This window comes from Lynx canadensis, chromosome D3 (assembly GCF_007474595.2).
Source record: "Lynx canadensis isolate LIC74 chromosome D3, mLynCan4.pri.v2, whole genome shotgun sequence".
Taxonomy (NCBI): Eukaryota; Metazoa; Chordata; class Mammalia; order Carnivora; family Felidae; genus Lynx; species Lynx canadensis.
This window is the reverse complement of record NC_044314.2, coordinates 83,052,494-83,075,685: the sequence shown is the minus strand read 5'-3', so window position 1 is coordinate 83,075,685 and position 23,192 is coordinate 83,052,494. Positions and strand designations below refer to the sequence as shown.

General features: G+C 54.7%; 1 protein-coding gene across 6 annotated transcripts; it reads left to right on the top strand.

Moving 5' to 3' along the window:
- Positions 1-1,728: 1,728 nt before the first annotated feature.
- SDSL (serine dehydratase like) lies at positions 1,729-14,882 on the top strand. Of its 6 annotated transcripts, XM_030336858.1 has the most exons (11): positions 2,148-2,211; positions 3,324-3,452; positions 4,301-4,517; positions 5,344-5,427; positions 5,740-5,922; positions 6,154-6,193; positions 6,877-7,016; positions 9,272-9,360; positions 10,072-10,299; positions 13,356-13,480; positions 14,547-14,882. In XM_030336858.1, exons 4-11 carry the CDS (start codon positions 5,425-5,427, stop codon positions 14,738-14,740), a joined length of 1,002 nt encoding a protein of 333 aa, XP_030192718.1. In that variant the 5' UTR covers positions 2,148-2,211; positions 3,324-3,452; positions 4,301-4,517; positions 5,344-5,424; the 3' UTR covers positions 14,741-14,882. The 6 variants fall into 6 exon arrangements, with proteins under 6 accessions (XP_030192719.1, XP_030192723.1, XP_030192717.1 ...); XM_030336859.1 differs by lacking the exons at positions 2,148-2,211; positions 3,324-3,452 and adding an exon at positions 1,729-1,881; XM_030336857.1 differs by lacking the exon at positions 3,324-3,452 and having other exon boundaries at positions 2,136-2,211.
- Positions 14,883-23,192: the final 8,310 nt, after the last annotated feature.

Here is a 23,192-nt window from a genome sequence, read left to right as displayed (position 1 = left end):
CGGCCTGGAAAGTGAATGACACAGAGTCCGGGGTTAGACGGGAATCGGGAGGGCCAGTCTCCTGTGTCCGAGGTTCCATCCCTCCTCGCCCTGGCGACAGCTGGGGTGAAGCTGGTAAGAGGAAGCTTAATGAATAACCCGGGGGACTGGCCAGTGTGAGTGTTTGGCGGCTGTGGGCGTCAGGGACAGGGGCTGGCTGACGAACGTAGCTCTGGGCTCCGGGAGGGCACGGGTCAGTGACCCGGGCCACCCCTCCAGTCTTATCTGCCCGTCCTGGCGTCCCCACTTGGTGCGCCTCTAAGACAGGTGCTCTGGAGCCTGGCCCCTCGGCTTCTGACCTCTGGCTCTGCCAGTGCTGCGTGACCTCGGGACAGCGGCTTGACCTTTCTGAGCTCTGTCTGGATGCTGACACGCAACGAGTATTCCGTGATGGGACGACGTCGTGTCGCCACCCTTCCCACCGTCGCATGCCGCCACCGTCTGCTGTTCTAAATGTTTTACACGTCTTAACTCGCGTGATCCTCCCTGAAACTCCACCAGAGAGGTTGTGTTCTAGCCCCCTCTTACAGTTGAAGGAACAAAGCACAGAGAGGCTGAGGGACTGACCCGAGTTTGCACAGCGAGGAAGTGGCAGAGCTGGTGTTTGTGCCAGAGGCTGGTTCCGTGGTCTGCGTTCCAGAAACCGCTGCCATGGCTCCCACTCACTATTCAAACGAACAAAACACAAAACAAAGCCTTAAGAACATCGTAAAGAAGAGAAAATACGTGTATAGTATTAAAAAAACCCACATATAAGTGGACCTGCGCAGTTCACATCCGTGTGGTTCGAGGGCTATCATGCTTCTTGTTCAAGTCTAAGCTGTTTGCTAAGGCCCCACTCCTCCAGGAAGCCTCCCTGATTCTCCCCCACCCCCAGCTGCCCTATGCGGACCTTCTGCTCTCTGAATTGGATGTCTTCCTCTCCCCTCCAGGCCAGAGGCCACCTCGGGGCACGAACTGGGTTTTGCCACCTCTGCGTCCCCAGTGCCCCGTCCAGGACAGGACATTTGACGAGGACGGGTACATGTTTCGTGGGAGGATGGCCAGGAAGCTGCCAGAACCCTCATCAAGGGTCACGGCCAAGCAGCTCAACTTGACCGCGAGTAGCCAGGAGTTAATCATCAAGCCTGGGGAGGTCACACGTAGTCCTAGGAGGGCAAAGAACATCTCGGCTGCCAGGTCCTTCCTGGAGCTCACCTCCCGTTTTGTATCTAGGGCAACTGAGGCTCAGAGATGGATATGACTAGCTCGGTTTCACCCAGTGAGATGGTGACAAGATGTAAATTTGCTCGTGTTATTCCTCTGCCTATAGTCTTCTATGGGTCCCCAGTACCCCTGGGTAAATTCCAGATTCTGGATCCTGCAGACTGTGGTTCCTGTCCACATCTCCAGCCCCAAACCTGCCGTCCTCCAAGAAATTTCCCAGCCCCCCGGGGCCAGGTGAGGTACCTGCTCTGGGCATCCACAGCCCTCCCCCACCTCTGCCTGATAACATCTGATAGCACACCGATGGTAACTGCTCTCTGGTGGCCCCTTGGGGCTTCATGAGGGCAGGGGACTTGCTGTGTCCTTTGAGGCTAAAGTCCCAGCGCTCGACACATAGTAGGCGTTCAGTACGTATTTGTTGACTGAATCAATGGTCAGAGTCATTCATTTGGACCATAGTAATTATTTGGGTGCCTGTGTTGGGTGTGAAATATTAGAGGTGAGGAGGGGCTTCAGAAAAAAATTATGCCTTCTCGTGTGACAGATAACAATTGTCTCTTTGTCCTTTGACCTAAGCCGACCTGACAGTGGCCCAGGGATGGTGGCTTGGCACACAGAGCGGACACTGGACCCTGGGTAAGAGGATTCGGAGATGTCGGTGTCACAGGAGAGCTGGTCCTTGGCCAAGGAGAGTCTAGCTGGGTGGCCTTGGCCAAGAGAGTCTCCCTCTCTGAGCCTCAATTTCTTCATCTGTCCAATGGGACCCTGGACAGCGCACAGCGGGGCAGTGAAGGTTGAATCTTGTCCCCTTTCTTCCTCCGGCGGGGAGGTGTCCCTTTAACGGGGGAGGAGGGGCCAAGGCTACAGGAAGTTGCAGGAAACTGGGCAGAGCTGGTGCTCCGGCTGGGCTGGCCGCTGGGCCGCAGACTGGAGCCAAGCTGGGTCTGAGGACTGTTCGGCTGGAAGGTAATGGGGCCTGGGGCCCGAATGCTGCCCCTGGGGCTGTGTGTGCATGTGCGCGTAGGATAGTCTGGAAGGTTCTGGAGCAAAGTCCATGATGAGTGGACACAAAGTGAGAGGGTACGGGTGCGAAACCTTCCCAGGAACGCTCATTTAACTCGGGGTGCTCTGTGGTCTGGACTGCCTTGGAAAAGAAGGCGGGGTGCCGGGGACTCTGATGGCTGGGGAGCAGGCCCTTCTTGTCAGAGGGGCTTCCTGCCAGGCAAAGCTTCCCGGCGCTGGTCCCAGGGATTTGACTATGCCACCCAGGTGGCCTCTGGGAAAGCCTGAGGGACAAAGGAGGCAGAAACAGCGGATGACTGTTACCCTAATTCATAGATGCGGCAGGTGAGGCCCAGTGAGGAAGAGGGACGTGGCCAAAGTCGTGCTTGCTGGGACCTGAACCCAAGCCCCGGGCTTCCCACTGCATTGCCCCACAGCCGAGAGGGCCCGGGGCTCCCACCTCAGCCCCAGTGGTTGCCACATTTGGTCAGAGCCATGCGTCCCTAGGCCAAGGTCTCACCTTGGCCCCAGACCTCAGTGTGGGAGGCCTGCATCCTTATGGGCATCTGGGCCTGATAAGGCTGTTGACGGTTTGAGGCTTATCCATTTGACTGATGCCTGCCGTCCTTCGGTGGGCCGATAGTGTAACTGACAGCACTAGGCGGGCCTGGGAACTGAGCCAGGAGCATTTGGCGCCTAAGGACAACTGGCGATTAGTATGAAATGCTCACAACCCTAACCGTCCCCATCGTCGCCATCTAATAGAGAAAGCATGGCACGGTGTTAAGAACACAGATGCCCAAGTGCACTGCCTGAGTCTGAAGCCTGGCCTTGCCATTTCCAGCTGTGTGACTTTGGGTAGATAACCTAACCTCTCTGGGCCTCAGTCTCGTCTGTACAACGGAGCTAGTGGGTGAACCTACCTCGGGGTTGTTGCGATGATTATATAAGATGGCATATAAGGTTCCCGGCACGGTGCCTGGCTGGCAGCGGGTTCTTCTCTTTCAGACTCCCTAGGTGTGTGTCTTCCTCCTAGCGACTTTCACCATTTCTGATTATTTTGTTTGCCTATACAGTTATTTGTTGATCGCCGATCTCCCCCATCAGCTCCAAGAGTAGATGTCTGTCCTGCTCACCGTGGTCTCCCCAGTTCCTAGGTCAGGGCCTGCACCTTGTGGGTGCCCTACAGACATGCTAGAGTGAGGGTAAGCACGCCCGCCTTGTGAGAAGGCCCCAGTGAGGTAATGCCTCTAGAGGACTCCTCTGATGTCTGGCATATACTGGGGGCTCAACGAAGGGGGGCTATTATTATTGTGAATGCACACCATGCCCTGCGAGTCTGGGGACTGTTATTAGTCTCATTTTACAAAAGGGAATATGGCACAGAGAAGTTGAGACACGTGTTGGAGTCACACAGCTAGGAAGACAGAGCTGGTTTCTAACTTTGGTCTCTGATTCAGCCCAGAGCCCAGGGCCAAGGTGAGGCCCAGGCTGAGGTATGCTGAGCTTGGGTGACCCACGGGGCCGTCTTCGTCAATGCCATGCCCAGTTTGAGAAGTGCCCCTGATGGAACTGGGTGCAGGTGCCTCAGACTCTGCTCTAACCAGGGAATCCCAGGGCCATCCCAACAAGGGCCCCAGGTCAACTCCAGGGGCAGGAGCCCTGGAACTCTGGTGGGGCAGGGGCGCAATGTGACTAAGTAAGGGTGGACAAGAACCCCCGGGGCGGTGGAGGGTGGGCAAAGCTGCAGCGCTCCTCCTACTGGCCAATAGCGGAACTGCAGGGGTTGGCCCAATGCTTTTCTGCCCCCAGTGAAAAAGAGGGGTCGGTTTTGCACTAACGGGGCCTTTGCTTAAAACCTCCCGATGGCTTCCCACTGCAAGCAGAATTAGAAGAACATTCCAGTTCCTCCCCGTGGTCTGGTAGGCCCTTCCAGAAGTCCCTGCCCAGCCCTCCTTGCTCGCCTCCTGCGCCCAACCCCCTTATCCCTGCTCTGGAATCTCCCCAAGTTCATTTCTCTCTCAAGGGGTTTCCACCTCTGTTCCCTCTGCAGGAGTGCTTTTCCCTGGGCTCCCTGTTGTCCCTCATCTCCAACATCCCCGTTGGAGAACCTGCAGATCGAAAGAGAATTCAAAGACCTCTCAACCAACGCACACGCGCAGATCCGATCTGCATCCTGGTTCAAACTGTTAGAAACCCCAAATCACTGACAGCAAAACCAGCCATTTATCCAGCTTAATGAGAGGGATGGAAAGGTGAACAATCACCAGGTATTTGATGATAATAAGAGATGATTAATGATATTTTTAGAAGTGATAATGGTATTTGACGATGAAAAAAAACCTTAGCATCCTTGAGGTGTAATTTCCATAAAATAAAATGAGCCCACTTTGAGTTAGAATTCAGTGAGTTTGCCCAAACGCATACAGTTATGAAACCATGTGGCTACCTTGTTGGAAAAGAGTTCTTCACTTTCAGAGATGTGTGCTGAAGTATTTGCAGATGAAATAATACAGGAGGGAAATGTAATAATAATGATAAATAGGGGCGCCTGGGTGGCTTAGTCGGATAAGCCTCCGACTCTTGATTTCCGCTCCGGCCACGATCTCACGGTTCATGGATTCAAGCCCCACGTCCGGCCACCGCTGGCAGTGGGGGGCCTGCTTGGGATTCTCGGTTTCTCCTCTCTCTCTGCCCCTCCCCTGCTCACATTCTGTCTCTCTCTCTCTCTCTCTCTCTCTCTCAAAAATAAATAGATTTTGGGGCGCCTGGGTGGCGCAGTCGGTTAAGCGTCCGACTTCAGCCAGGTCACGATCTCGCGGTCCGGGAGTTCGAGCCCCGCGTCGGGCTCTGGGCTGACGGCTCGGAGCCTGGAGCCTGTTTCCGATTCTGTGTCTCCCTCTCTCTCTGCCCCTCCCCCGTTCATGCTCTGTCTCTCTCTGTCCCAAAAATAAATAAACATTGAAAAAAAGAAATTTAAAAAAATAAAAAAAAAATAAATAAAAAATAAATAAATAAATAGATTTAAAAAAAATTAAAATACCGCCTCCTGCCCCTGTCACCCCTGTTTGACGTTTTGCGATCCTGTCTCCGCAGCTAGAATGTGAGCTCTGGCCAAGCAGGGGCTGCTTCTGACTTGGGCACTCCTGGGTCGCCAAACCTGGAACCGCCTGGCACATGGTAGGTGCTCAAGAAAAGGGTTTGCTTTTTTTGCAGCCTGCTTGAATGAATGAATGATGCGTGAATGAATGAATGAATTCTGCTCTCGTTCATTCATCCCCGGGTACTGGCCGCCTTCTACATCCCCAGCACTGTGGGCAACGCCCGTTACAGAGTGAAACCTGGTGGTCCAGACGGGGACACTGAGCGGCTCGTCGCCTGGAGTGTCACAGCTCGGCAGCCAGATAGGGCTGAGGGGCCTAGCCGAGGCTCTTCTCCCTCTTTCCCTCCTCTGTCCCGGTTCAGGGGTCTGGCCGTCGCGTTCTTCTGCAGGCTGCTGGAATGGAGAGCCCCCTGGCAGACTGTGCTCAGGGTGGGCATTTCCATGTGGTCACCCCTCTGCTGGAGAGCCGGGCACTATCCCAGGTGGCAGGCACGACCGTCTTCCTCAAGTGTGAGAACGTGCGGCCGGCCGGCTCCTTCAGGATCCGGGCCATTGGGCATTTCTGCCAGGAGGTGAGGTGTTGGCAGGAGAGGAGAAGTGAAGGCGGAGGGGAAGGAGGAGGAGGCGGGGGATGGATGCCGGCTGGGTGGGGGGCAAGGGCAGGAGGGGGGAAGCGGACTTGTACAGATGGGAGGGGCAGGACGGGGGGTGGGGAGAGGGCTGGGGACGGTCTGAGTCCATCCCGCACAGGCTCTGTGACATCGGCTTGGGTCAGCCCCTAAGCTCATTCCTTCTCTTCCCAGGCGGTCAAGAGCGGATGCAGACACTTGGTGTGCTCCTCAGGTGACCCCCAGGGCTGGGTCCTCAGCTCTGGGGGAGGAAGAGCTGGAGCAGCAGCAGTAGATGTCCGGGGATCAGCCTCCTCCCGAAGGTCCCGCCTCATCAAGGCCATGGTCAGGTGGCCACTGTCCTCTGCCCGCCCTCTTCCCGTCATTCGGGACTTACGGCAGAAGTGACCAAAACCCAATTCATACAGGCTTAAGCTACAGGTTCCAAGAATGGAAAATTCTTGGGATAAGTGGCTTTCAGGTACAGCTGGATCCAGGGGCTCCCCTTTCTATTTCCCCTTCTCTTGGCTTGTCTTTCCTCTGTACTAGCTTTAATCTCACGCAGACCTCAGAGCAGCAAGATGGCCATCAGGAGTCCCAGGCTTGCCTCCTGCCATCCTATCAGCCCTAGTGAAAAGGGAGCACCCCTTCTGGCTGGTTCTCCTCAATCCACGAATTGGTCTTTTGCACCCATCTTGGGTCATGTTCTCATCCCTGAAACAGTCACAGGTTAGGGGACTGAGTTCTCCGATTGACTCATTCTAGGTCACATATCCACCTCTGGGACCAGAAAGAGGACAGAAGGTGGGGCATATGAGCGTGGGGAAGGAGTGGCTCACAAAGGGAAGTAGGGGGGAGGGGGGGAGAGTGTGTTAACGGGCTAAAACCACGCTGACCACCCTTCCAATTCTTCCACAGGGGGCAACGCAGGCATTGCTGCTGCTTATGCCGCTCGGAAGCTGGGCATCCCTGCCACCATTGTGCTCCCTGAGGGCACCTCCCCGCACGTGGTGAGGAGGCTGCAGGGGGAGGGGGCTGAAGTCCAGCTGGCTGGAAAGGTAAGGACCCCAGGAAGGAGAAGCCGGATGGAGTGGGCTGTTCCCCTTTACCCTCCACTCACCCCTAAGAGATGGTATCCACCCCCTCCCCCCCGCCATCCACACACATTTTTAAAGGCTGGCCTGGAGCCCAGCCTTCTCTTAGGATGGCTGAGCCGAGGGGCAGGAGCGAGGCATGATGTATATTGAGGGCTAGCGCTTTCCCGCCTCTACCTACCTCTACTTGCCCTGCGTGGGCCCAGGAGAAACAGGAAGCTAATGGGCCAGGAGTGTGCCCGTGTCCTCACATCCTCACTAACACTTGGCCTTATTCGTCTGAAAATTGTTGGCATTTGATGAGACAAAAAGCGTAGAGAAAGATGACGGTGGCATCATTTCTCATTCTGAGACCACCCCAGTGAGAAAGGGGCCCACCGTCAAGGATATCGCTGGCTCATCTCGTTACTGAAGAAATAGAGATGCAACTATGTAATCCTTCTACCTTCCTGGAAAGAAGGAAAAAAAGCATCCTTGGAAAAGAGAATTTTTTAAAGCATGAAAATTAAAACTAAAAACCATACCATGGTACCTGAGACCTGGTGTCCAAATATTCAGTGTCCAGTTTCCTTCCTTCCTTTCTTCCTTCTTTCTTCTATTTATTCATCCGTTCAACCATCCTCCCATCCATTACCCTCTTTCCCTCCCTCCCATCCATCATCCATCCATCCATCCATCCATCCATCCATTTATCCATCCATCCCTCATCACCTTCCCTCCCTTTGTCCCTTCCTTTCTCCCTCCTTTCTACTCCTTCCTTCCCCTCTCCCTCCCTCCCTCCCATCCATCCATCCATCCATCCATTTATCCATCCATTTATCCATCCATCCATCCATCCATCCATTTATCCATCCATCCTTCATCACCTTCCCTCCCTTTGTCCCTTCCTTTCTCCCTCCTTCCTACTCCTTCCTTCCTCCCTCCCTCCCTCCCTCCCATCCATCCATCCATCCATCCATCCAATATTCATTGAACTTCTACTATGTGCCTGTAGTATGTTAGAGCCAGCGATATAGAGATAGTAAGCCATGGTCTCTACTCTTGCAAAACTCCCCGATGTTGGGGAGACACACAGATAAGCAGACGGTGACAAGAGAATGTGGTTAAGTGTTGTGATGGGAAGCACAGGGCCCTGAGGAAGAACAGAGAAGGTATATTGTTTTAATCAGTGATTGCTGCTAGATAATGCTGCGTAACAAACAGCTCCCACATGTCAGGGGCTTATGAGAAACATGATCTGTCTTGCTCATGGGCCTGTGCGTGGGCCAGGGTGGCTCTGCTTCAGGCTGCAGACGGGATTAAGGTCTGCACGCGTGCCCCTCATCCGTCTTGACCAGTGGCCACCTGGGACTTGTTCTTCTCAAGGTGAATGTCAGGAAGAGTGAGAGCAGAGTGCCTCTCAAGGCCGTGGCTCAGAACTGTTGTGCTGTCGCTTCTGTCACATGGCATTGGCCAAAGCAAGTTCCACACTGGGACCTACGTCAACTGGTGGTGGAGAATGTCCTCTGCCCTCTCTAGTGGGAAGAGCAGTGGTCACGTGGCAAAAGGCATGGTGTGTGAATGTAACGGAGGGAAGGAACTGGGCGGCGGTCCAAACTACCGCCCGGCTGTGCCTCAGATTTGGGGAGATGACCCAGGAAAGTCTCCCCAAGAAGGGTCCCCTGGGTTGGGTCTTGAGAGGGAAATACAAGTCCTCCCGTTGGAGAAAGGGGGTCGTGGGCAGAAGAAGGAGTGAGGGAAAGGCATGGATGGGGATGAGCATGGTGCATGCCATTCCCCGGGGGGGCGGGGATGACAGGTGAGGCCCAAGAGTGGGGGTGGGGATGGCCGCCTCAGCAGCAGGGTGGCTTCAGGGTCAGGCTGGCACAGGTTTTCATCTGAGGGCAATGGGGAGCCATGACAGGATTTTGAGCAGGGGAGGGACACGATGGGACCCTTACTCGGGCAACGGACAGGAGGCAGGAAGCCTGTGAGGAGGCAGCTGCTCCAGGTGAGTCAAGGGCCACATGGTTTTGAATCTCATTTTTGTTTCAGTAGCTCAAGAGAATGAGGCCCGTCTCTTCGGTTAGATTAGAAATTCCTTGTGGACAGAGACCATTTCTTTGCTTTCTCTGCGTCCCCTGGCACGGGACTGGGGCCATCCAGGAGACCTCAGGCTCTGCTCCAGCCTCCGAGTGGTCTGATGCCTGGGCCTCCTGACACCCTCGATTTGTCTTTAGGTCTGGGACGAGGCCAGCCTGAAGGCACAAGAGTTGGCCAAGAGGGATGGTTGGGTGAACGTCCCTCCGTTTGACCACCCCCTGATCTGGTAAGGTTGCTGTCCCTCCCTCATAGAGCTTAGAGCCCAGACCCTCGTTGCGTTGGTGTCCTCCCAATGTACAGAAGGGAAAACTGAGGCCTAGAAAGGAGAAGATGCTTGGAAGCCAGGCACACTGGGGTTCAGGCCCTGTTTCTGTCACTTGCAAGTTGTGGGACTCGGCAAAGTATCTCACCACCCCGTGCCTCAGTTTCCACATGTATAAAATGGAAATGTTAATAACAAATCCTGTTTATGGCGTGCACTTTGGGATGCATTTAATCATTTGATCCTCCCCAAAGCCCTAGAGGTGAGTGTTTTATGCCCATTTCACAGGCACAGAGGGGTCAAGGAACTTGCCTGAGATCACACAGCTAGTACGTGGCCAAGACATTGGGGCCCAGGCCCAGAACTTGAATCAGCTGGTTCCAAGTGACATGCTGGTCTCCTCTTACGCACACACTAACTACCCATTTCCAAGGTTGTGGAGGGGATTAAACGGGATAGTGTCTGAGAACGTGCCTGGAAAGAATGAGTGAATGAATAAATTGAATGAATGAAAGCTGAGTGAACTAAGTGTTCCTGGGTCTCCTCTCCCCTTGATGCAGGTGGGGATTGGGGTGGTGATGAGGAGAGTTTGTGTATATGTGAGCCTTTGGGAATGGAGGAGAGTTTGTGTATATGTGGGGAGACCTTGCTCAACCTGCTTCCTCCTTCCCCCAGGGAAGGCCATGCCAGCCTGGTGCGAGAGCTGAAGGCAGCACTGGGGACCCCACCGGGGGCCCTGGTGCTGGCAGTAGGCGGTGGAGGGCTCCTAGCTGGGGTGGCAGCTGGCCTCATAGAGGTGGGCTGGCAGCATGTGCCCATCATCACAGCAGAGACCCAAGGGGCACACTGTTTCAATGCAGCCATCAAGGCAGGCAAGCTAGTCACACTGCCAGACATCACCAGGTAGGTGTGGGCTGGGGGCATTTGTGGGGGGCTGGAGGATGGGGGTGTTAGTGTCACTGGGCTTCTCAGTCCCAACCAGTGGAGGCAGGGTGTACACAAGAGGTTCTACTTCACCTGGGGACCCCGACCATGGAAATGTGGATCTCACTTAGAAGGTGATGCCAAACAAGGAGATGAAGGATATGATTTGTTTAAGTTTCATGAATTAATAAAACAAGTTTCATTGGTATGTACCGTTAAAAAGGAAGTTTAAGTGTGTTGCAGGTAAGCTAGAAAATGTAGGCAAGCAATAAACAACAGAAAACAAAACGGCACCTTCAATCCCACCATCCAAAGATGAACAATGGGCTACATTTTCCCAGTCTTTGTTTTCCCCTTGTGCATGCATAGTTACACACAAGTAAAATGTGCCTGGCATATACAGTAGGTGCTCAACAAATGTTTGTGAAATGAATGAGTGAATTTGTATATGTATATGTATTTGTGCATATATATGTATATATATAATTTATTTATATATAAAATTTATTTGTTTTGAGAGGAAGAGAGAGAGAGAGCGAGAGTGAGCACAAGCTGGGGAAGGTCAGAGAGAAGGAGAGAGAGAGAGAATCCCAAACAGGCTCTGCACCTCAGCATAGAGCCTGATGCAGGGCTTGAATTCATTAACTGTGAGATCATGACCTGAGCTGGGATCAAGAGTCAGGCACTTAACTGACTGAGCCCCCCAGGCGCCCCCTAAGTCATCTTTATTAAGCACCTATTGTGTACAAGGTTCTGGGTGGCCAGTTAGAGAAACAACTCAGTCCTTACCTCAAGAACTCTATCTGGGGGCACCTACGTGGCTCGGTCAGTTAAACATCTGACTTTGGCTCAGGTCATGATCTCATGGTCCGTGAGTTCGAGCCTCACTTCAGGATCTGAGCTGTTGGCACAGCATGGAGCCTGCTTCTCTCTCTCTCTTTCTCTCAAAAATAAATAAACATTAAAAATATTTTAAAAAATAAATTAGGAATGCCTGGGTGGGTCAGTCAGTTAAATGTCCGACTTCAGCTCAGGTCAGGATCTCGCGGTTCATGAGTTCGAGTCCTGCATTGGGCTCTGTGTTGACTGACAGCTCGGAGCCTGGAGCCCGCTTCAGATTCTGTGTCTCCCTCTCCCTCTGTCCCTCCCTGGCTTGTGATCTCTCTCTCAAGAATAAATAAACATTAGAAAAATTGAAAAAATTAAATTAAATTTTAAAAAAAAGGAGAATTCTATCCGGATATAGGAGTCTCCTTCTTGTCTTTCTGGTTACCGTCTCTCCTCCTTTCTGGCCCCACCCACCCTCCAGCATCTCTGTACTGCTTTTTTCCTGGAAACTATTTGTGCCTCTAATCTCTGAGCCTTTCTTGTCCTTTCCACCTGAAATACCAGCCCTTCTTGCATTGATGAAATCCTCCGTGGCTCAGCTAGGCAGTTGCCACCCAGTATGTAGTTGACCTATAATACTCTATTCATTTCCGGTGTACCTCATAGCGACCCGGGAAGCCTATACATCACGCTGCGCTGGCCGCCATGAGTGTTGTCGCCATCTGTCACCACACAAAGCTATTACCATATCGTTGACTCGGTTCCCCATGCTGTCCTTTTCATCCCCTTGGCTTGTTAATTTCGTAACTGGAAGTTTGTACCTCTTCCTCTTCTTCTTCTCCTATTTCGCCCATCCCCCCAGCCCCCTCCCCTCTGGCAACCACTAGTGGGTCTTTGTAGTTATGAGACCATTTCTCTCTTGTTGCTGTTGGCTTTATTCTTGGCAATGGCGATGATAATAACCACCACTAAGCCTTCTGTAGAACTCACATTCAGTGAAATGCCAGGCTCTCTTCTAGGCCCTTGAAATGTTCGAAGTCCGTCCCCAGGACAATCTCATGATTATCTGCATTTTTCGGATTGAGGATACTGAGGCTCACAGAGGTGAAGTGACTTTCCCAAGGTCACACTGCTAGCTCAGAGCCAAGGTTTCAAACCAGGCAGCCTGGCTCCCGAGTCTATGCTCTGGGCCCCTCGGGACGCAGACCCAGCTGTGATGGAGTCGGCAAAGTCTCTCCTGGGCCTGAGGCAAACTGCCCAGCTCCGGAAAGTGCCAGCAGGTAGGTGATCCCAAGCACAGAGATAAGAAGCAAGGACCTTGAGGGGCGCCTGGGTGGCGCAGTCGGTTAAGCGTCCGACTTCAGCCAGGTCACGATCTCGCGGTCCGTGAGTTCGAGCCCCGCGTCGGGCTCTGGGCTGATGGCTCAGAGCCTGGAGCCTGTTTCCGATTCTGTGTCTCCCTCTCTCTCTGCCCCTCCCCCGTTCATGCTCTGTCTCTCTCTGTCCCAAAAATAAATAAAATAAACGTTGAAAAAAAAATTAAAAAAAATTTTTTTTTAATGTTTATTTATTTTTGCGAGAGAGAGACTGAGTGCAAGAGGGGAAGGGGCAGAGAGAGAGGGAGACACGGAATCCGAAGCGGGCTCCAGGCTCCGAGCTGGCAGCACAGAGCCCGATGTGGGGCTCGAATTCACGGACCGTGAGATCATGACCTGAGCCAAAGTCGGATGCTTAACCGACTGAGCCACCCCGGCGCCCCAAGATTTCATAAATTTCTAACTCAAGGGGTGATCATGAGAATTGAAAGAGAAAATGCATCTATCACCCTGCAGATACTCAGCAAGTATTAGTTATCGTGCAGACGTGATAAATAGTTATTAATGAATAAGACGCAAAAAAAAAAAAAAAAAAAAAAACATTTCTATGCTTGGGTTTCTGGGGTCCGTGCAAAGGAAGGGCACACTCATGGTTATCGAGTGGGAGGGAGTGAGGTGCATTTGTCTGCCATTCGTGGGACACCCGATCATTGAGCACGTCCTCTGGGCCAGTGCTGTGCTAGCCTCTTACAGGGCTGAGCCGCGGCTCATGGCTGGATGGGAGGGGGCCCTGGGGCTTGGAGGGCTGGGTCCGCGAAGGCGGAGGTCCGAGGATTCACCAGCTCTTCCCCACACCCCTGCGCTCCCTGTCCTGCCTGCCCCCTCCTGCAGTGTGGCCAAGAGCCTGGGTGCCAAGACTGTGGCCAGGAGGGCCCTGGAGTGCACGAAGGAGCTGGAGATCTTCTCTGAGGTAGTGGACGATGCCCAGGCCGTGAGTGCTGTGCAGAAGTTCCTGGGTGAGTGAGCCTTGCCCTCCCTCCCCAGGCTCGGAGACTCACTCATGAGGTCCCTGGGCCCCTAGAGGTAGCGTGTTCTCTCTTGTCTGTATCCTCAGTGCCTGCCACGGGGCTGGGCGTGCGGTGCTTACCAAATAACTGCACGTTGAGTGCACGGAAGAGGCGTGTGCCGGGCCGTCTCTAGCCTCCAGGCTTCCATGTGTACCTTCTTCCTTCCGGCCGCCCATCCCTGGCCCCTGTCGATTTCGTGTGACTCAGGGCTACTCAGTCGTCATGGCACCTGAGGCTCCGGGCAGCCTCCTCCGGTCTCCCACCCACATCCTGCCGGGGTTAGAGACGTCCCAGGCACCAGTTTGTCTGTTCATACCTGCCTGGTCCTTATTCATCCACAGCACTAGATGTAGCCCCCGTGAGGGTGGGGCCTGCTGTGTCCTGTGTACTGTTGTGTCCCCAGAGCCTTCCTAGCATAGGGCCCGGCAGGGAGTGGGCCCTCAATAAATATTTGTTGAATGAATGGGTGAATGTATGAGTGAGTGGAAAGGTAGATAATGGATGGATGGGTGGGTGGGTGGATAGATGGATGGATGGACACGTTGATTAATGGACACATTGACGGATGGACAGACAGTCCAATGATGGCTAGGGGGATGGATGGATGAATGCATGGATGGATAGATGGACGGACGGATGGATGGATGGATACATTGATTGATAGATACACTAATGGATGGACAGACAGACAGTCCCGTGATGGATAGAGGGATGATGGATGAATGGATGGATAGATAGATGGATCCGTTGATTGATGGATACGCTGATGGATGGACAGACAGACAGTCCCATGATGGATAGAGGGATGGATGGATGGATAGATAGATGAAAGGTGGATGGATGGATGGATAGACGGTCAGATTGATGGATGGAGAGGGGGTCAGCCAAATGATGGATTGCGAGATGGCTGGCTGGCCGGCTTCATGGATTTGCAGTGCCCAGAACCTCCTGAGCACTGACTGGTTCCTCCTCCCTTTCTCTCTTCTCATCCACCCCCGTCCCCTCCTCCGGGCAGACGACGAGCGCATGTTGGTGGAGCCTGCCTGCGGGGCAGCTCTGGCTGTCATCTACTCAGGCCTCCTGGGGAGGCTCCAGGCTGAGGGCCGCCTGAACCCCTCCCTGGCCTCGGTCGTGGTCATTGTGTGTGGAGGCAACAACATCAACAGTCAAGGGCTGCAGGCCCTGAAAACCCAGCTGGGGCAGAGCTGAGGGCCCCTCCTCCGGACGGACACACCCGCAGGTGGCCGAGGGGCCTCTGGGCTCATGGATGGTGCAGCCGCCTCCTACAGGAAGCCCTCCTGCTCCCTGTGACTCCCCGCAGCCCTGGCCAATAAAACCTTTCTGAGTTGAATTTGTAATTCCAGCTAGTCTAGTCTCTCCTCGAGGCTGGCTCTGCGGTGAGGCGCCTCTTTCTACATCACATGGCGTGGGCGATAATAGCAAGGATGCAAAACTTGGGTCTCTAAGGGAATCCCATCATGCAGAACCCCCTCAGGGCTTTCCTCCCTGGGGGACCCGCTCGGGAGGAGGGGGACCTCAGGCCTGGGTAGGCAAGGACAATATCACCAGTCTTTACCGAGTGCTTTTTGTTAAAAACAAAAAGTTTTAACCTTTATTCATTTTTGAGGGACAGAGACAGAGTGTGAGTGAGTGAGAGGCAGAGAGAGAGAGGGAGACCCAGAATCCGAAGCAGGCTCCAGGCCCTGAGCTGTCAGCACAGAGCCCGACGCGGGGCTCGAACCCACGGATTGTGAGACCATGACCTGAGCTGAAGGCGGACGCTCAACTGACTGAGCCACCCAGACGTCCCTTTACCAAGTGCTCTCTATGCATTTGCTTCTTTAATGTTCACAAAGGTCCTTATGAAGCAGAAACCATTATTATCACCCCCGTTCTAAAGATGGGGAAACTGAGGCACAGGAAGGTGACCGAACCCACTCAAGGTCATAGCTGGAGTGCGGCCCAGCCAGGCTCAAACCCTGTGATTTTCAATATGACACCTTTGTGTGCAGGTCGGTGGTGGCGGGACATTGGGGAAGGAGGGAGGACCTCCAGGTTGGTTTGGATACAGCTGCGGGTCACAAGGAGGGTGGGTGCTGATCTGACCTGTGGGAAGCATCCCTTAGGAAGGGAAATTAGAATCTTTTGGAGCCACCAGGGGGCAGCAAAGCGTCTCTGATGGGGAAGCCTGGCTCTGGGCTGGGAAGGCCGGGACCCGCCCCTCCAGCCTCCCTGGGCTCTGCCCCTCAGGGGCCTTCACCCCAGCTAGGGGTGCTGAGGTCCCACAGATGGCCGGAGCCCATGAGGTCTTGGCATCGGGAAGCCCTATCCCACCCTCACGACCCTGCTGGAAACAAGGCTCTGAGGGTGTGGGGTCCAGCTGGCAACAGCCCCTGGCTCCCCTCCCACGGAGTCCCCCCGGCTGCCTCAGGAGGGCTGCGTGTGCTTGGGCAGGTGCCCTCCCTTCTCTGGGCTTCAAAGGTTGCACCAGTGTGCTGGCTTCCCGCCTCTTTTCCTTTGCCCAAGCGCTTCCCCCTTCCAGGAACCTCCTCCTTCCCGCAAGAGAATTTGAGACCTGCCGGGACCTCCCTCTGCCTGTGTCCCATTCTCTCTTTGACCCTGGCGTTGCCCTCGATGACCAGAGTTGCCCCTCCAGAAGCCACTGGGCCCTGCGGTGTTTCCTGGGAACCCTACGGTGTGAGCTCCCTGGAACAGAGGGGGCGCGGAGAGCCCCGGCTGTGGATTTAGCCAGAACCGAGCCCGGCCCTGTTCCTCCTCATTGAGCAAGCACTGCCCGGCTTCAGAGCCTCAGTGTCCTAATCTGCAAAATGGGTGGTTTGCGGATTCTTGCTATGGACCTGGCCTATTTCAATCAATGTTGGTTCTTACTACCCCAGCAACGAGGGTGCGCGGGGGCCAGAGTTTATTCGTGTCCTGAGTACTTACTGTGTGCAAATGGGCCTTAGCAGTCATTGAATCCCGCAATCACCCACGTGGTGGATACCATTACCTTCATTTTTGCGAACGAGGAAACTGAGGCACAGAGGAGTTGAGCGCTTCCTCCAGGCCACACAGCCCGACCAGAACCCCGCTGCGTAAACCCCCGAGGCGCGTGTGTGTGACTGCTCCTCCTCTCACGCTTCTCCGTGCTTCTAAATCCTACGTGCTTTCAAAGTGCATCGGCAGGGCAGCCTCCTCCCAGAAGCCCCACGGGATTGCTTCAGCCAGCGATGCTCTCCCCCCGCCCCGTGCTGGTCCAGGCGAGGGGCAGGGTGCACCTCAGTCCCAGGTGCCCTATCTCCCAGTCAGGCCTGGGCCGCGGCCGCACCCCTGGGAGACTTGTCAGCTGCTGTTTGCTCCCCTACCGGTCCTGGCGAGCCAGAGATAAGACGCCGAGGGGCCTGTGGCCCCGCTCAGATAACGCCCAGCAGCGACCTTACTTTAGCCCTTCCTGGTTGACACCCCAGGAATGCCAAGGGCAGGGCGGAGGCGCAGGGAGGGGGTGTAGCAGGACGGGCACCGGGCACGGGGACTCTCACCATCTGTCTGTGTCCTCGCAGACCGCTGTGGGGGGGGAGACGGGAGCCTGGAGGAGGGTCCTGGCAGCGGGAGCTTCTCTGTGTTTTGTTTGTCCAGGGCTGTGCAGAGAGCGCAGCAAACGGGGCCGCCGCCAGGTGCGCGTACCTGCCCTGGGTACACGCAGCCTCCCCGCCGCCACCGGGGCCCCCGCGCGGGGCACAGGGCCCCTTTGGCCCCCTGCGTGTTCTAGTAGCTGAGGCTTCCTCTGCCCCCTGGCCGGCCTGACTCAGGCACCCTGCTTCCCGATGCCTCCCCTCCATCCGGTCCTTTGTTCCAGCCTTAATCCGGGGTGACACAGGGGCTTGGAACCCAGACGAGGCGGGATGTGAGGAGGGGGGGACCAGAGTCATACATGCAGACACACATCCCCCTCCTCCAGCCCCAGCGGGAGCCCATGCAGGGTGGGGCACATGCCCCAGCACCTGCAGGGCAAGACCTGACCCCCGTGCTGGGGACGTGACGGCTCAGGCTGGCTTTGTGTCCCAGGTCGTCTGCGTGCGCTTGTGTGTGCCCCTGCGTGTTTGGGTCCACGTGTGTGTGCATGTGGGCGAGGGCACACACTCAGGTATTTATGAGGGAGTGTTGCCGTTAGTTGAAGGCTATTTGAGGGCCACCTGGGTGGCTCAGTGGGTTGTTGAGCGGCCGACTTCGGCTCAGGTCATGATCTCGCGGTTCGTGGGTTCGAGCCTCGCATCGGGCTCTGTGCCGACAGCTCGGAGCCTGGAGCCTGCTTCTGATTCTGTGTCTCCCCCTCTCTCTGCCCCCGCCCCACTCTCTCTCTCTCTCTCTCAAAAATAAACATTAAAAAAATGTTGGAAGGCTATTTGATTTCTCTCATAGTGTGCTTCACATCTTTGCATTTGGGACTTATCCAACCACAAGCAGATTTCAAACTTCAGTGTCTACAGGGAGGCGGGCTGGGGGCTACACATTAGGGAATGGTGGGGATTGGAGCAAACTGAGAACTTGTGCTCTGTCTCAGGGAGGCAGCCGCTGCTCAAGCCCATCTAACCACCGTCCCGGTACAACAGATCTCCTGATCGTTCGGCCAGATTCAAAGCAATTTAGGAAACACCACGTGTCTTTGCCCACGTCTTCATGGAAAGTCTCTGATAAGTCCTGCAGGAAAGTGACTGCTCTGAGTCCAGAGGAGCCCGTGACCCCAGCCTGAGCCAGTTGGAGGCTTGTTTGTCCCCTGGCCACAGTGATTGGTTCCCGTTAGGCCCAGGAGCCACGCTGTCCAGTCAGTGTCTGGTCAGGACTTTAGGAGGGAACTGGGAGCCATCCATGGACTGTTCATTTATGCAAGCCAGTGCATTCCCCTTTATAGCCTGCAATGTCTGTCACTTGGGACAGAAAGGGCCCTGACTGATGGCCTACACAGTCAGCACACGTCTCACGAGTTGCACTCACTTGCTTCGAGCTGCCTGGGTTTGAGCCCGACCTGCGGTTGGCCCTCGGCAAAAATGAGGCCAGTCTGGGCAGTTTGCCTTTCGTTCTCCGCCTGTCTTTGGGTGCACTTTTCATTCTCCCTCCTGGGCGTGGGGGTTCATCCCGCCTGCCTTTACGGGAAGAGCAAAGCCTAACCCACTGTGATATTGATGACGTCGGGGGGCAGTGTTTGATGAGGCTGGGAGGGTGTTTTAAATCAGAGGGTAGGAGCCTCTTTTGCAAGTAGCCGGTGTGAGTGGTGTTGGGGCTGGTGGAACCCAGAGACGCCGCCACCAGGCCTGCGGCCAGCATCACTCTGACTTAGAGCCTCATGCCCACCTTTCCTGGAAGGCCCGGCAGGACTGTTAGCTGCCGGGGGATCCAGGAGGTTGGCGAGGCCCGGAGAGTGGCAGCCACTCCCTCCAGGACACCTGGGCCTTCACAGAGCTCTCGTAGGGCGCCTGTTCTCACGAGGATGTAGACCCCACTTATTCCTAATCTCAAAGTCCGGCTCTTCTGGGCCTTTCTGGGGCAGACTGGCCACTCAGCGTCCCGTGCAGAAGGGTACAGAGGACCCAACCCGGAATCACACACTCAGTTCCATTCTTTCGTTGTTGCTGGTTCATTTCAGAATGAATAAACGCACGCGAGTGTATCGGTTAGGATTAGGTTCCGCGTCGCAATTCAGAAAACACAGAAATAAGCGGCTTAACCAAAATAGAAGTTTATTTCTCTTTCACTTAAAAGGGCTGGTGTAGTGTCTCAGTGGTGTCAGAGACCCTTTGCTTTTGGTTCAGCTGTGAATGGATTCCGTTCCCGTGGTCACCTCACAGTCCCAGATGGATGCTGGGGGGCCGGCCATTACATCCTCATTCCAGGCAGTAGGAAGGCAGAGAGGATGAGGAGAAGCACATTTCTTCTCTTTAGGGACGCTCCCTGTAATTAAGGCACACTGTTTTCTACTCATAGCCCATCGGTCAGAACTTAGTCCCATGGCACAGCTAGCTGCAAGGGAGGCTGGGAAATGTAGTCTTTATTCCAGATAGCCATATGCCCAGCTAAGACCAAAGGTTCTGCTATAGACAATGAAGAATAAATGGATATTGAGGGATGACAAGAAGTCTTTGGCACACAGACTAAACGTGTACGGGTACAGGTTAAGTTGGTAGAACGAAGAGACCCCACGCTACGGTGTTAGTTCAGAGAAGGGAGGCGGCTCTGTTCCACGAGGTTATAGAGGGACCCAAGTTCCTTCTGTCCTGTCGTTTCACCACCGCTGAAAATATTGTCCTTGTCCACATGCTCAACATTGGTCCGTAATAACCGAGGCTGCCGTGGGGAAAAGAGAAATCAGAGGGCAAGACGTTTCCTTTTTAAGGGCTTCACCTGGATGTGACACCCTTTGCGCCTGCTGGTGGCCCGTCCGCCCAAGACTTAATCACATGGGTCACCTGGCTGCAAAGGAACATGGGAAATGTAGTCTGTAGCTAGGGAGGCACTCTCCAGGCTGAAGCTCAGGGTTCGACTTCCAAAGAGGAGAAGTGGGACCAAAGGGCAATTTGCAGTTTTCACCATGACGAGGAACGAAGGGACGGGTGATTGGGTGACGGTGGATGAGGGCGTGGGAGGTGCCCCGACTGGGCTGAAGTCTGTGCTGGGGTTAGATGCTCAGATGCCCAACCCCAGACTCACCTGTGCTTGGCCGGGTGACGCTGGGCCGGGCCCCGGCGGCTTTGACCGTGCGGTCTGGCCGTGTGGTTTGCTTGGAGAAGAGGTGATGAGTTTGGGGAAATATGGAATGTGTCGAGTGGGACCGACACGACCTAGTGATTGACTTGGCGTGGCGAGGGGCCCACCAGGCTTGGTGACCGTCTGGGAAGATGACTGAGAGGGGAGATCCGAACAGAGGGAGCATGTGGGAAGAAAAGCCAATGGATCCATCCGTTCACTCGCCATTCATTTAGTCACTCAATAATTCGCTTAGCAAATATTTATTAAGCACCTACTCTGTGTTGGGCGTTTTTACAGGTGATGGGAATGCAGCAAAAGCCCTGGCCTCGTCGCGCTTACATTCTAATGGAGACGGACAGACAATAACAAATCCCCAAATAAAAATATGACGTGTCAGGGGCGCCTGTGTGGCTCAGGTGAGTAAGCGTCTAACTTCGGCTCAGGTCGTGATCTCACGGTTCTAGGGTTCGAGCCCCGCATCGGGCTCTGGGCAGACGGCCCAGAGCCTGGGGCCGGCTCTCTCTCGCCTGCTGCCCCTCCCCTGCCTGCACTCCGTTTCTCTCTCTCTCAAAAGGAAAAATAAACATTACAAAAAAGAAATTAGGAAAATGTATGACACGTCAGACGGTGATGGATGGTGTGAGGAAAGATGAGGCGGGAGAAAAGGAGAGAGAATGCCTCGCAAGAGGTGGGGGGCTAGTTTGTTCCGCTGGAGTCTGCCAAAGCAATCCCAGGCATCATATGGTTTGACTTATAAAGTATATCAGCATGGCCCCTAATAGATAAGGAAAAAAACGTTTTAACGCAAGCATGATACCCTTACCAGGTCCATCGCCATTAACAAGTTACTGCTTAATGCGATCCGCTGCTCAGTCTGTATTCAGCTTTTCCAAGATGGTCTCAAAGCTGTCTTGTTGGCGTGGGTTTGTTGGAATCAGGGGCCAAAGTGTTCACGTCGCATTCGGTTGTGAAAGGGGTCTCTCGGGTCTCTTACTCTGTCGGTAGGTTGAGGTAGGATGGTCCAAGAAGGCCTCTCAGAAAAGGGAAAACCGGAGCTGAGGCCTGAAGGAAATGGAGGAACGAGTCATGTGGGGCACGTGGGGGGAAGAGCAGAGGGGAGAGCATGTGCAAAGGTCCTGAGGTGGGAACCTGTGAGGAGGCCAGTACGGCTGCATGGGAGCGGGCGAGGGAGAGAATGGCGGAAGATGCTAGAAGGCGGACAGAGGGGCGAGAGTGTCTGTGGGGGGGGGGGGAACAGGGCATCGGATCATGGAGGGTCTTCTGGGCGGTGGTTAGGACTTTGGTTTTTACTCTGTGCCTGAGGGAGAGCCCTGGGACAGTGGACGATGAGACCACCCCCCCCTCCCCTGCATCCCCCAGCCCCGTCCCCAGCTTTGAGTTCCGTCTCCTGTCCAGGGACCCCCTGACTCAAGTCCCCTTTATCAGGCAGGTGCACCATTCCGCAGCTGCTGGGGGTGTCGGCTGCTAATAGCCCCCAACTGCACCCACCCTTCTCCGGAGAAAGGTCAAGGGGAACCGCTGTGTCCAGAGACGCGCGAGAGGCCACGCCCCCCCGCCCCGGGGTAGCCCGCAGCCGATGACCGATGGAGGGAAGTAAAAGGAGACCCCTTTGCGAGCCCCAGGCGGGGCGCTTCCGTGGTGCCATCCCCAGAGCAGGGCCCCCTGGGTGGCATCAGGCCGAGGGCAGGCTCCGCCTGAGCCCTCCCCGCCCTCCGTCCAGCCACTGCCCTCCTGCTCTGCTGGTGGACCCTCCCTCTCGGCTCCCCGTCCCATCGGCCTCTCCCTTCTCCACTGTTTGTGCTTTTTAAACTCCACCAAAAATGTCATGGGCCGGTTTCTCTCATTGCTTCCAAACTCCCTGATAAATTCCACCGGCCGGGCAACCCCAGGAGAGGTTTTCTGGAGCAAGGAACCCCATAAATCACCTCGCTGCCACTCCGGCGTGGGCAATATCTTATGTAAAAAGGTGTTTCCTGGGAGCGCCATAGGCAGGAGAATCCTATTACAAGCCGCCCCATTAATTATAAAGAGTCAAGCCGACCCTTTGCTGCGATTTTTTATCTTAAGTCCGAAAACTGATTACCTTCACCAAGCCTTCCTCTTCCAAAAAAAAAAAAAACAAACAAACAAAAAAAAAAAAAACCAAAAAAAACAACAACAACAACAACAAAAAACCCCTAAAGTATAAAATAAATGTTGGAGGAACAAATACCAAAGTTTCTCCATTTAGGGGAGAACCAGCAGAGAGAGAAGTGGGTGGGGAAGGGCTTTTTTTCCCTTCCTTTTAAGGGAAAAGGTACTGTGTGCTTCGCAGGGGCGTGGCTTATTTAATTTCCTCGACCCTTCAAGTCTAGGAAGTGGGTACTACAATTCGTCCCACATTGCAGCTGAGGGAAACTGAGGCTTGTTTATCTGAAGTCACGTGAGGCAGCCCTTTCTTCTGAGCTGGTAAGGTGGGCAGAAAGTGGGCCAGACCCCACTGGTCTCCCTGCCCGGTGTTGGGGCTGCCTTCACCCCCTGATCTGGAGTCTAGAACGAGGCTAAGGCAGATCTTTGCCCCCTCTCCCCACCCTGCTTACACCCTCCCATGCCCCCACCGTATTTTGCATAAAGGGCCCCCCCTTCGCCTTGGCCTATAGAACCCTGTATCATTTGATCTCTGCTGACCTTTCAGACAGCCTTAGCTCCTGCCTTTCCCCCGCCCCTCCTCACCTCTCCCCAAATTGCAGCCACACCAGCCTCTTTCTTTTCCTAGGATTCACCAAGCTTGACCCGGCCTCAGGGCCATCGTCAGTGCTGCTCCCTTTGCCTGTCACACTTTTCCCCCACATCTCAGCTGACTCGGCAATTAGAGGGGCCCTCCCTCTGAGGGCTCGCAGCCTGCCTCTCAGGGCCAGGT